General features: G+C 43.5%; 1 protein-coding gene across 1 annotated transcript in view; it reads left to right on the top strand.

Moving 5' to 3' along the window:
* The window catches only part of TRMT6 (tRNA methyltransferase 6), a 52600-nt gene that overhangs the window by 35144 nt on the left and 4748 nt on the right, over positions 1 to 12708 (top strand). The window contains exons 6-10 of the mRNA XM_033938267.1: positions 242 to 366; positions 3080 to 3444; positions 6927 to 7009; positions 9687 to 9789; positions 9879 to 9965. Coding sequence (XP_033794158.1) covers positions 242 to 366; positions 3080 to 3444; positions 6927 to 7009; positions 9687 to 9789; positions 9879 to 9965 — 763 coding nt within the window. The remainder of the gene's footprint in view (positions 1 to 241; positions 367 to 3079; positions 3445 to 6926; positions 7010 to 9686; positions 9790 to 9878; positions 9966 to 12708) is intronic.

A 12708-nucleotide genomic window follows, 5' to 3' on the forward strand; every position in this document is an offset into this window, starting at 1 on the left:
AGGAGGGCAGCAGGGGGGGGTTGACACGGAGAGGTGGGCGCGTGGGGGCACCTCCTACCCTCGTCACACCACTGGCGCTAAGCATTAACAGATCCATATTTGAAAAAACAAGATAAAGATGTTTTGCAGTTTTGAAAATGGGCATAAACCTTTTATGATTTTTAGATCTGGAACTGTTGTACAGAACATTCCATGTTAGCTTTGCAAATCACACACACTGCTTTCTTTAATTTCCTCCCAGCCAGTTACGTTATGACACTCTTGCTCAGATGCTGACTTTGGCGAACATCCATGCGGGCAGTAAAGTGATTGTAATGGAAACATGTGCTGGCTTGGTTCTGGGTGCTGTAATGGAGCGTATGGGAGGTAAGGAACTTTGCATAATGTGATGTATGTGATTTGCTTTTATGAGTGTTTTGGGGGGAGGGGGCCAACAGAAACTACTTAGAGCAGTGCTTCTTGGCCCTCTCCTGGAGATGACACCTAACCAGCTAGTTTTTTTATGGTTGCTGCAACCGTTATACATGAGAGAAAGTTGCATACAGTGGATCTCCAATATATGCTGCAGTCATTGTGCTGACTTGAAACCTTGTTTGGCTAGGTGGATTCCCAGGATAAGTTTGAGAAGCCATAGTGCAACATAGAGTAACCGTGCTGGCATCCACCTGTGCGCTGCTTCTGGGCTGACACAATTGTTAAAATTGGGATTTAGTGCAACAAGTGCATTATTTGGGAGGGGGTTGATTTGGATGCCCATCTTAAATTTAAAACCCAAATTCATAGGTTGGTAAATTGAAAGGCTGCATTCACTAGAGTGTTTCACATTGGTGGTTCAGAGTTTAGTAGTTGATGGTCCACTGTAATGCTCTATATTTAAGATTGCCAATAATAAGTGTTACGGGACTGCAGGTTGTACAGATTACTACAGCTAGGATAAAGGTTTATCTCCCCCCCCCCCCTTTGGGCAATGGAGGGTTAAATGACTTGCTAAGAGTCGCAAGGAGCTGCAGTGGGGGAAAAAAAAAAAGAAAAACATACTTCTTTTAATTGTGCAATTTTAAATAAAAATGCAGCTCTACAAATTAATAAACTCAACTTTAGAGGCACTGACATAGAAACATAGAGTATGACGGCAGAAAAGGGCCAGCGGCCCACTCAAGAACCCTCCCTCCCTCGAGAATCCATCTTTTAAGCATTCCTCTGGAGCGACCCCACCTGTCTGTCCCATTATCCCTTCATCACAGCCTCGTCCTGTGCCAGATTTCTCTCCTTTGTACAGCATCTCCAGTAACAAACAGACCCAATCTGCTTTACTGATTTGCATAAATTTACATCCACTTTAATCCACGTAGCATCTTAGAGTGCCTTAACAGTTCAGACTCCTATATACTGCAACCTCTGGAGTGGATCACTTGCCAGCATGTTTCTGGTGCCTGGAAGGTTTTCCAGGATGAGGGAGATAATAAGTATTTACCAATTAAGGTTGAGGAAATGTAGAAACAGGGAAAGAAAATGCTTAAAGTCATAGAGAACAGCCCTTTTAGAGCATGTCTTGGGACTTTGACTCACAATTTAATGCTCTGGTAAAATATAGACCATACCATACCTCCTCCTCCTATGCTAAACATTTCCTTATGTGCATACTGAATGAACTCCAAATCGGGCATGCAAGAAAAAAGGTCTAGACCAGGGGTGCCCACACTTTTTGGGCTTGCGAGCTATTTTTAAAATGACCAAGTCAAAATGATCTACCAACAATAAATTTTTTTAAAAAGCACAAAGCACACTGTACGCAGAGAAAATGCTAATTATCATTTATATTCCGGGTTTTTTTCAAAGAGGTCAAGGCAGATGATTCTATGCATTGTCACCTCAGTAACAACCATACAAAAATAGACAGATATACCCCCTCCCATTTTACTAAACCGCAATTGCAGTTTTTTAGCACAGGGAGCTGCATTGAATGCCCCGCACTGCTCTTGACTCAACTCATAGGCTCCCTGCGCTAAAAACTGCTATTGCAGTTTAGTAAAAGGGAGCCATAGTGCAAAATATAGACAGCAGATATAAATTCTCAAAATGGACACATTTTGATCACTAAATTGAAAATAAAATCCTTTTTCCTACCTTTGTTGTGTGGTGATTTCATGAGTCTCTGGTTGCACTTTCTTCTTCTGACTGTGCATCTAATATTTCTTCCCTTCTTTCAGCCTCCTGTATGCTTCCTCTCCTCCAGACCTCATTCTCTCCCCCAACTTTTTCTTTCTTTCTCCCTGCCCCTTTCTTTCTTTCTCTCTCCATGCCCCCTTTCTTTCTGACTCCCAGTTCCCCCTTTCTTTCTGTTTCCCTTCTTTCTTTGTCTCCTTCCCCCCCTTCTTTCTATCTCCCTGCCTGCCTCCTTTCTTTCTTTCTCCCTGCCCTCCCCCAAGCCACTAGGTTTGCCGCCGCTGCCTACGGGGAACAGGCCCTCAAGCCACTAGGTTTGCTGCCGCCGCCATCAGAGAACAGGCCTCCAAGCCACCACTGCCCCAAGCTCTCCCTGTAGAAGCGTCGTGCTGACCAGCATTCTGCTCTCTGATGTCAGAGAGGAGTTCCGGGCCAGCCAGGCAGTGATTGGCTGGCCCAGAACTTCCTCTCCGAAATCAGAATTGACGTCAGGGAGCAGAATGCTGGTCGGTCCAACGTTTCTGCAGAGAGGGTGGTGGGGGACGTCGGGGAGTGGAAGGCTGATCGGCCTGGTAGATTGGGATGGCAACACGAGTCTATCACAGAGCACGTGGTGGGCTCCACAATTGACTTGTATTGCCTTCCCGATCTACCGGTCAGTTGCGATTGACGTATTGGGCACCCCTTATCTAGACAGAAGAGTCATATTTGTATGTACAGCTAGAGCACAAGAGGCCAACAGAATAAATGCAGTCTGAGAAGATCTGCACTTACCCTGTCTGCACTTACCCTGACACCCCACTCTCTGTAGAGTAGCATGCATTCAAAACATATTCAGACTATTCAGTCAACTTACTTGGCAAAAACTTGCTTGTATTAGTAAAATTAAACTGTTGCTCTTTAACTTTTTAAGGGTATGGTGTTGTCATTCAGATGTATCCAGGAGGTGGACCTGTCCGAGCAGCAACAGATTGCTTTGGGTTTCCAGAGTCCTTTTCTGATACACTTCATGAATTCCCTCTCAGCAAGGTCAACAGTCTCCTGTCTAGGAAGTATTCCCCTGAAATCAGCTCTGTAGGGCCAAATGACAAGTTGTCTCCAGAAGAGACCAGCAATGGATGCCTGAGTAGGCAACAGATGGCTGAAAAGGAATTTGGTTCTGAAATGGTCCTAGAGACTAACGAGTCGGAGGCTCAAGAAGTAACGGAAGTGTCTACAGGAGAGCTAGAAAATCAGGATAGCCAAGATCAACGAAACGCAAAAGACAAAAAAGACAACGTAAGGCATCTCCTATGTTCCCACAACTTTAGGAAGAGAAAACAACTTATTTTTCTTTCATTGTCAAGTTTGATGCATCCTATCAAAAAAAGTTCAGAATAGTGAAAACATACTTACCTTGGCTTTTACAAAGCCACAGTAGCAGTTTCTACCGCAGGCCGGCAAAATAAATGTTCTGACGTTCATAGAATTTGTATGAGCATCGGAGCATTTACTTCACCAGCCCGCGATAGGAACATATATACTGCGGCTTTGAAAAAGGAGCCCTTAAAGTGTAAAGTGAAGGGTCTGTCTTGTTGAACGAGTTGGATGGGATTTTGTGCCAGACCTGGAGCAATTGGCTAAATGTTGGCACAGAGAAGCACTTGTGTCTTCTAAAGCAGCAGGTACTTTGGCTTATAGCAGCATTTCAGGATACTAGCAACATAAGCAAACAGGTGTTACTTCCAAAGGGTTTTCTGGTTTTTAAGTCTCACTGCTAAAATAAAAATATTCTTTATTTACTACTAATAATTTATCTCCCTTTATCTAATATCTCTCCCCACAAGGGAAGTCTGCGCATAAAGCAGCAGTAACACCTGTTAGGGAAATTCACAAAAAATCATTTTCTCAGATAAATGAGCTGTTAGAAATTGTTCTCCCTTTCTTCCAGTAAAAGTGGCCACAGGAATCCAATGTGTGCACTTTTGTTCTTTTTATCTGTGAGATAGGCTTCTCCTCCTCCTCCTCCCCCCCCCAAATGAAAGAATCAGATGCAAATTGCTGCTCTTCCTTCTCCACCCCTGGCAATTTTTCAAAGGGAAAGCCTTTCCCTTTGAGAATTTGTGCAGTCAATGGGTCCCTCACAGACCTAGATTTTAGGATTGTTCCTTTTGTGAGCTACATTCAGGTCTAGGGGCAGTGGCATAGCGAGAGTAGAAGGTGCCGCCCTTGTCCTCTGCTCATTACACGCAAACCTCCCTTCCCACCCCTATACTTTTTAAAATCTTTGCAAGCGCGAGTAACTTCCCGGGCTGATGCTCGCACTGGCTTTCCCTCGAACATCACTTCCTGTCTTTGTGATCTGGAAGTGATTTCAGAGGGAGCCAGGCCAATGTGAGCTGCAGGCTAGAGTAATTGCTTGCACTGGCAAAGATTTTAAAGAGGTATGGGGGCAGGGAAAGGAGGGTGAGATTGTGGCGTAGGGGGCAGAGAGGTGCCAGCGCCCCCAAGACTGTGCCCGGGGCAGTCCAACGCCCCCCCCCCCCCCGTACTATACCACTTTCTAAGGGTTATTTCCCTGTTGAGTGAATTCACAATGTAAGTTTACCTAAGGCAGTAGAGTGTGATGTGATCCAGTTAATGTCACAGAGTGTCAGTATAAACACAGTGAGAGAAGCAGGATTTGAACCCCGACTTTGCCTCTGTGCCTGCAAGCCTCCTCTGAATTTTATACTTGTAGATACTTGTCCCTGGATTCTATAAATGGCACCCCAAACTGCTTGTGATCCTGAGATTCGCACACAAACAAATTACACTAGCATTTACAAAACTGCAGTAAAGGTTTCCACCGTAGGCCAGTGAGGTAAATGCTCCAACACTCATAGAATTCTTATGAGCGTTGAAGCATTTACTTCATTGGCCCGCAGTAGAAACCTCTACCACAGCTTTGTAAAAGGAGCCCTTAATGAGCTGTTACCAATTATTAACATAATTGTCTCTAATTTTGGATTTCTGTTACGTCCCTTCCGGAGTCCATATGCTAGGTGTTCAATCCCAACCCACAATCTGAGAGTTGCAGAAATCCACAACTTTTCTGAGCACATGCTCCACTCCCTTATCCTGAGAGCTAGCAAACATATCCAGTTAACAATTTCTGCAAGCAATCCATGCAGAAGTCTTTGCTGTTGCTTAGTTCATTTTCTCAGTGGCTTCAGTGCTTTGAGACCCCTTCCCCGTGGTCCCCTGTCAGAGGAAAGGATACAGTCCCGCGGTGCCTGACTGCTGCTTCACAGAGAAACCCTGGTGGATCTGTGGAGCCAGCCTGCTATGTGCCATCATTTCTAGACTTGGGGGGTCCTTTCCCCTGGGAGTCTGCTTGCCAATGACCTTGTCATGGGTTTCAAGTGCAGTCTGTATGCGTCTGGAGTGAACCCAACCAGGTTTCAAGGCGCAGGCTGCCTTTCTCTTCCCTTGATCTCATCAAGGATCCGTGGGGGCGGAGGTCGTAGTCGGTGTCTGGCCAGCTGGCAGTCAGAAGATTTCAAGTCTGGATCCATTTGGAGCTGTTTCTGAGGTAGAAAAGCCTTTTTCTCCATTCTTTTTTTTTTTTTTTTCAAATTATCTTTATTAACAACTGCAAAGGAACATACAACCAGGAATAGAATAATCAGAAACATAAAACAGAGCAGCCATAAGACAGCACGGGAGATTATGACAACAAATGTTGCTCAATACAAGAAACCCCATGGGTGGATGCATCCTTTTTCTCCATTCTAATGCTGTTTAAAGCTGCTGACAGTCTGGCACTGCATAACTGAGTGAACCTCCATTACTTCCTATGGGAACTTCGGGGGTGGCTTGTAAAACGATTTTAAAGTCATTTTTCACAGTTTCTGAGGGTCACCCACCTCCCCAGACCCCAAATTGCTATTCTTTCTTTTCGGTTTTTGTTTATTTTCTGCTTTCTGCTTGTTGTTCTCCTCAAGAATTCCATGGAATGTTGCTACTCCTTGGGTTTTGGCCAGGTACTAGTGACCTGGATTGGCCAGCGTGAGAACGGGCTACTGGGCTTGATGGACCATTGGTCTGACCTAGTAAGGCTATTCTTATGTTTTTATCAGTGAGACACAGATACAAGATAGGACATCACCAATTGATTTATGTATAAACCACCGGCCAGTTGTTCATTTGTAGGTTCTTTATATAATGGGCTTTTTAGCTTAAATAAAGCATTACATAAAAGAAACTCCCCAGTAGTCTAAGAAATGGCCAGGTGCCATCTAATTCAGTATGGTCATCTCCCCCTGAAAATTTCAGATATTTTTAATGTTGTAAATAGTGTGCCCTCTTTTTAAAAAGATTGTGCTCTTCACAGGTGAGGTACCCTCTTAACAATACGGCATCTTCTGTGATTAAAGCACTATAAAAAATCCAAACAAAAGAAACTCTTATACACAATATAGAAAATTGTAATTAAAAAAAAAGTTTGCACATACGACTGGTGTGGTATTTTTCTAGTCATATAACTTGCTGGATGTCCCTGAGCTAAAATAGAAATGTTTTGTAGCATTACTGCCTTTCTTAAAGCTTTCCTCTCTTCTTGTTACAAAACTGTTATTTTGTTGTGAGTGGGAGGCCTTATTGAAAAGAAAATGTTACTGTGAAAGAGTAGACTGGCAGGGTTTAGAATAGAAGGGTGGTGTGAAGCCACTGTGAAATCTGAGTTGCTCTAGCTGTTAAATCCCAAATTAGGGAGTATTTATTTATGTTTGTCTTTTAAGGAGGAGAGGAAGAAAAAGCAAGACGAGAAAAGGAAAAAAGAGATGCAAGCTGCTGCTCTGTTGAGAGAAAAAAATGCAGATGGGTAAGTTTTCAGACCCTGTGGCATTCTTAAGAGAAAGGCTGATACTAACAAATCTGATATTTCATGAAACTAAAGTTACATCTTTAAAGAACAGTGGACACACATTTCTTATACAGTAAACTCTCAGTTATCTGGCACCCATGGTGACTGGTAGATGCTGGATAACTAGTTTTTGGTTGCTTGAGAGTTACTCTAAAATAGTTTTATCTCCCTTCCACCTCACTCTCTCCCTCTCTCTATCATCCCCCTACCCTCACTTGTAGGTCCAGCATCTGTGTCTCCCTTCCTATCCCCTTTTCTGGTCTGGGTCACTTTCTGTCCCTCCCTCCAACACAGGTCTGGCCTGGACCCCCTCATGTACCCAAAGCAGCAGCGGCAGCTGGTCAGAAGAGGCAGCGCTGTAAATAGGCTGCTCGCAGCCAGCACTGGCAGGGTCTTTCCTCTGCTGCATCAGGATGGGTGGGTTTGGGGGGTGGGGTGTCAGGATGATGGTTCACGGGTATCAGCAGTTGGGGTGGGTCATGGGTTTGGGGGGGCTTGCAGGCAGGAGGGAGTGGGCATTCCTCCTGCCTATCGTGGTTGGGGTGATGCTTTGGGGGTTCCGGCAGGAAGGTGTGGGCATCCCTCCTGTCGATGTTGGGGGGGTCCCCTACCATAGCTGCTCAGCTGATTGAGGAAGGAGTATTCCCCAATAGTGTGCAATCCTCACTCAGCAGGATAAACCATTCAAAACAGAACAGACCAACTTGTGACGTTCTTCAATCAAAAACTTTGCTCCTGCCTCGTCTGCAAGAGGAAGCCAAATTAAGTGCTCCTTGCTGGAACCCTTGATAAGCCAGTTTGGTGAAACGGGTCCCGTCGGGCATTTGAGCATTGGAGCAAGAATGATAAGAAAAAAGAAAAGTTTTTGAATAAAGAAAATTGAAGAACGTCACAAGTTGGTCTGTTCTGTTTTGAATGGTTTATCCTGCTGAGTGAGGATTGCACACTGTTTGAGTTGTTCATTTTACCTCACTTCCTATCTTCAAGAACCTCTCCTGAAGGAGTATTCCCCCCCCTCCCCAAAATCAGCTGAGCTGGCAGGACTACCCAAAGCCATGGCTTCAGGAAGCACTGCTGGCTCAGCTGATTAGGGATAACTTCCCCTGCTGCGATCAACTTATGGCTACTGTGACCTGACTTTAGGATCCCGTGGCAGCATAGATAAGCGGCTGAAATGTAGGCCAGGATTTTCCAGGCCTACATTACAGCCGCCTATCTAGGCTAAATCAGGCACAGTTCTGTAACTGGCGCTGTCAAGTGATTGACATACGATCGGTGAATCTGGCCCTTTGTGCCTTTACGGTTGGGGGACACGCCATATTTTTTTTTTTTTTGACAACCCAGCCCTAAATACCCTCTAAGGCAAGGGTCTCAAAGTCCCTCCTTGAGGGCCGCAATCCAGTCGGGGTTTTCAGGATTTCCCCAATGAATATGCATGAGATCTATGTGCATGCACTGCTTTCAATGCATATTCATTGGGGAAATCCTGAAAACCCGACTGGATTGCGGCCCTCAAGGAGGGACTTTGAGATCCCTGCTCTAAGGGGATATATATATATATATACCTTGTGTAGGAATTTATATTCCAGATCTTGATACAGCATTCTCTTGGTAATCTTGTTAGTGTTCCTAAAAGAAATTTGAACAATCTCTATTGACATATCACATCCTAAATCAGCTCCCCAAAATTGAGCCAGTCTCTTATATTGTATGTCTGGGAGGAGATTCAACAGATGTAATGTAATAATCTCGGAGTTTGCACCCCTGTGAGCTCCAAAAATTAGATTTCAAATATTTTTATTGAATTTGAATATTGAAAGCAACATAGAGAAACAGGTAGATGATCAGTAAAATCAAATAACAGAGAACAGGAGGGTAGAATAGGACCATCCAATAGTACAAAAAACTGTCATACAATATACAGCTAATTGAATCACAGGGGAAGTACAAGGCGGCCCGAACAAGGGCAAAAATTAAAAGCCTGTTCTCTTATCTGCTGACAAATTGAATTCCTTAAGGCCAGCCACATGATGTTCTAATTGCAAAAATGCAAAGTGATTAAGGTTGAATAGGTTACATACAGTCTGAAGAGCTCTGAGAGCCAACATTTGACCTCTTCTTGTATGTGCTTAGATTTTTGCTAAAGTCTGTTAGCTTGTAGATACCTTACAGCACACTGTGCTCCTAGATGAGTTTGTAAGGAGCTTGATATGAATTCTACACCAAGTATCAATGTGACTGAGGGGCGTGAGGGTTTCTAAGCAGAATCTTTAATATGTGTTAGTTTGAACAAAGTATGGGATTATATATTTTCCTAGTCTAGTAGCAAAGTCAAACCTAGAAATCCCAGTGAATAGCCATCTCCTCTTTTTCACTTTTCTTCCATGAAGTTGGATCTATTGCTGCTCAGAGATGTGAATGAATTGACCGGTGGGAACGCAATGGCGCAATTGAACACAAAATCTAAGTGTCTCGGGAAATGGACATCCCTTAGATGCCCCATTGTGGTTTTCATCAAAATGATACTAACAGAACTAAACACAATATATCAAATTTAAGAAAATATCATTATCATCCTCTTGCTTTTATGGGTATGTATCGTGAAAGTAATTTGCATACACACTTTTCTTTGCAGATTAATTATAGCTAGCCGATTCCATCCTGCATCCTTGCTACTTGCGTTATTAGAATTTGTTGCTCCATCTAGGCCTTTTGTCATCTACTGTCAGTACAAAGAGGTAAATTCTAATTAATTTCTGTTAGTATTACTGCCAGAGTCCTAACATTGGGAAACATTTTTGCTTAAAATGTTTGTTCTTTCTTACAGCCGTTGTTAGACTGCTACACAAAGTTGCGAGAAATGGGTGGAGCTGTTAATCTCAGGCTTTCTGAAACTTGGTTAAGAAACTATCAGGTACGCAAACAAAGCAGTTGGGGTGAAAAGTGTAGTTTCCAGTGAAAAATTTCTAAAAGACTGATAACCTGTAATATAAGATTTAATATTATTTTACATATATAGTGTGTGTTAAAAATTCTGTTTTCATTTTATTGTGAGAAACTGGCCCCATACCAGCAGGAGAAGACATCAGATAAAATGCATTTCCTGCTGCTAGCCCAGGAATTGTCGAGAACATATTGACAAAGTAGGTCAGAGGGCAGGAGAAGCCAATATAACATGGCATCAGATCAAGCCAGGATGGATTTGATTTAAATCAAATCAATTTACATCACTAGTCAGAAAGACTTGATTTAAATCATGGTTTTCTCATTGTATTCACTGCCACTCAGTACTGCCCAAAAAAGGAATATTTGCTTGTTTCAACTGTTTATTTCTTCATAACAACCGTATCAAAATGATGGTAACATGCTGTAATAATAATAATATTTTGCTCAAATATGACAAATTCCTTAAGGCAGTCTTTAAGAAATACTTGTAGAGTATTCTGCTTAAAAGGTTTCACTTTCATTTTTACTGCTTGCACCTTCCTCCTCTCACTTAGCTCCTTGGTACAGATTTCTAAACTTAGGGCCGGATTCTGTATAGGACACTCTGTCTCAGCAGCTACCTAAGCAGCTTTTGAGAAACGCACATTGGTGTCCTGTATAGAATTGCGTCTGTCCTGATGGACTCACGCCTAACCACCCCGATTCTCTAACTGGCATCTGTGTCACAGGCACCAGTAAGAGAACCCTGTTGCCGCTGAGCTGATTGCGGCAAGAGAATCTCCCTGCTGCAATTAGTTTAATGGCCGCAGCAAGGAACCCATCAATCTCCCCTTCCCCCCCCCCTCCTCCCCCGCAAAGATGACTGGCAGGAGGGATGCCCACTCCTCTTGCCAGAACCCCCGAATTCCCCCCAACCTCCAAATGTTTGTGGCAGGAGGAGTGCCCACTCCCTCTTACCGGACCCCACCAGTACCTATTTTTTGTTGGCCGGCCAGAGGGATGCTTACTTCCTTTGACCAGCAAGCCCACTTCCACAGAATGGCAGACATTCCCCTTCCTGGTACATCGTGAGATGCATTGGGAGTGGTCTAAGACTCTGATTGGCTAGATCCCTTAGGCTGTGAATATTCATGAATAGATTTGCATGTACTGCCTGCATTGCATACAAACTTATTATCATACGTATTCATTGTGGATATCTTAAAATCCTGACTAGCTGTGAGTACCCCAGGATAGGTTTGAGAAACTCTGTTCTAGCTCCGTTTTTGAGAAGTGTGATGTTGCAAAGCTAGAATTGTGCATTTTATATTATGATTAAGTCCAATCTTGTATACAACCCATACCTCACTTTCATATAGAAGAAATCATTGAATGGTACTATTAAGCTATAATGTATGTTGTAGTGAGTGTTTTGATAGTGGTTTGGGGCTTTTTTCATGCATGGAAGGCACTTAAGTTTTTTCACATAGTGTCTCTAAAGACTAATTTAAAAGGTAAGTAGGGGAAGAGCTATGATTTGGTGGTGGGCACAAAGTGTGAGCATATCACTTTAGCTTGCCCCCTTTCATACCTGGCTTGTTTCTTCTCCCCATTGCCACCCAAACTATTTCTGTCTAGAGACACCACTGACTGCAAAATACAATTACTGACCATATGTAGTTTAATGGGCATGAGTAAGCATGAGCTTAGCAAAAGCAAGTCTTGCCTTGCCAATTTTAGATATTTTTGAACATGTGAACAAAACAAATGATTAATGGTAAGCTGGTTGATACTGTGCATTTGGATTTTCAGAAAGTGCTTGACATAAGAACATAAGAATAGCCTTACTGGGTCAGATCAATAGACCATCAAGCCCAGTAACCCATTCTCACAGTGGGCAATCCAGGTCACTAGTACCTGGCCAAAACCCAAGGTGTAGCAATATTCCATGCTACCAATACAGGGCAAGCAGTAGCTTCCCTCGTGTCTTTCTCAATAACAGACTATGGACTTTTCCTCCAGGAACTTGTCCAAACCTTTCTTAAAACCAGCTACGCTATCTGCTCTTGCGTTCCAGAGCTTTACTATTCTCTGAGTGAAAAAAATTTCCTCCAATTGGTTTTAAAAGTATTTCCGTCTCTTATGAGAGACTTATCGTATATACTCGAATATAAATTAAGATTTTTGGGCCCCTAAAAAGGCCAAAAAATGGGGGTCTCAGTTTATATTCATGCCCACTCCCTTCTCCCGGACTTATTGCAGGCCTCCACCAGGCCTGCCGTAATATCTGGTCATCCAGTGGTGGGCTGGGACAGGAGGGTTCCGTCCTGCCTCCTGACCTGGCCGACTCTAACAACTCTCATCTCCTTCCTGCCTCCCTGATTAGTACAAAGCGTACCGTTAAAATCCCTGGTGGTCCAGCAGTGATAAGAGGAAAGAGCGATCTTCCTATGCTCCTGCCTCATGCAAAGCCGCTATCTCAATGGCTGCCATGAGTTATTTGCGACAACCTCGGAGTTCCCATGGTCTCGTGAGGTTACAGCGAGAACTCGTGGCAGTCATTCAGATAGTGGCTCTGCATAGGGCAGGAACGTAGGAAGATTGCTCCTGCCTTGGTTCAGTACTGGACTTCTAGGGATTTTAAAGGTATGCTTTTTACTAATTGGGGAGGCGGGAGGTAGGCGAGAGTTGTTAAGAGTAGGCTGGGACAGGAGGCAGGAGAGATCCCTCCT

This window comes from Geotrypetes seraphini, chromosome 3 (genome assembly GCF_902459505.1).
Source record: "Geotrypetes seraphini chromosome 3, aGeoSer1.1, whole genome shotgun sequence".
NCBI lineage: Eukaryota > Metazoa > Chordata > Amphibia > Gymnophiona > Dermophiidae > Geotrypetes > Geotrypetes seraphini.